Source organism: Nestor notabilis, unplaced genomic scaffold (genome assembly GCF_000696875.1).
Source record: "Nestor notabilis isolate BGI_N333 unplaced genomic scaffold, ASM69687v1 scaffold2079, whole genome shotgun sequence".
NCBI lineage: Eukaryota > Metazoa > Chordata > Aves > Psittaciformes > Psittacidae > Nestor > Nestor notabilis.
In genome coordinates, this window is record NW_009944882.1 from 132,697 (window position 1) to 133,844 (window position 1,148).

Below are 1,148 nucleotides of genomic sequence, written 5' to 3' on the forward strand. Positions count from 1 at the left end.
CAGCGCCAACAGACAAGCACCAACAGAAAAAATTAGACAGCATCGCGTTTAAATCTTTATTAGAAAGGAATTATTAGACCTAAGGAGAAGGGAAAAAAAAGAAAAAGACACCTAATGCTGGATTTGGTTGAAATATGAGTTTCTCAGCCTCCTAATCCCTCTTCATATGGCATATTTCACAGTTTAAAATGAGCTATGACAGATCGCTTATGCATTACTAAGATGAGAAAATATTTACAATGGGCTGACTTTTTTTTTTTTCCCCTGCATAATTCAGATGTATTCAGAGAATGCATTCCTTTCAAAAGTATGCTTTGGCCATTTTTTAAAATATGCAACAAACTGCCTGTGTGATACTAACTTTCATCTATTACAACAAAATTGTTTTGAACTCAAAACAGAGGAAGACTTCTGTATGGCTTTGTTATATCCTACCAACAAACCACGTGCTTCACAGATGAAGTAGCTTGGAGATTTGGCTGTCTTTCGGGGGAAAAAAAAAGGGGGGGGAATTTAACCCCTTTAGTAACACTAATTTAGCAAGGTTCCAAATCAGCTTGAACTGTAAAAGAAACTCAAGCCAATTCACTTTGAAATTTGAAACTGAAGGTACATACCCCTTCAATCTTGAAAGACTCAGATTTCCTGGCTGAAATTAGCATATAAGGAAACAGTTTTTCTTCTTCAATAGCTTTTACATTTGGACAGTCAAATACTGGGGAGAAAAAAAAAGTCTTTTTATTTTTCAGTTTTGCATAAGCACATGTATGCGCACATGCATGGATGCATAACAATCCTTTAACCATCAGTATTCTTCAAAACCCAAAGTATCAGAGGCATTTCACAAATGCATGGTTAAGCCCCAAGTAAATGATAAAGGAGTCAATTTCGCTTGTTTGTTTGTTTTTATTTAGTTGGGCTTTTTTGTTCCCCCCACAATGTAACTAAGTTAAATTAGACTGAAACAAACAAAAAACAAACCACAACGCAGTGGCACTTTTAATACTGGTTGATTGGGCACTTGTATGCAGTACTTATAGACCAGTAAAAGTGCTCATTTACCTGTCTGGTGTGTAATGGGCCCTTTGTCTTGAAGCCTCCTTGGGAACTGCACTCTGAGGCACTGAAGTGATCTGAACTAGTGGAAG

At 36.8% G+C, this 1,148-nt stretch overlaps 1 protein-coding gene across 1 annotated transcript in view; it reads right to left on the reverse strand.

The window, feature by feature from the left end:
• Positions 1-999: 999 nt before the first annotated feature.
• The window catches only part of PCDH9 (protocadherin 9), a 4,489-nt gene continuing 4,340 nt past the window's right edge, over positions 1,000-1,148 (reverse strand). The window contains 1 exon segment of the mRNA XM_010022621.1: positions 1,000-1,148. This exon segment is cut by the window's right edge and continues 22 nt beyond it. Within this exon segment, the coding sequence (XP_010020923.1) occupies positions 1,000-1,148 (149 nt within the window).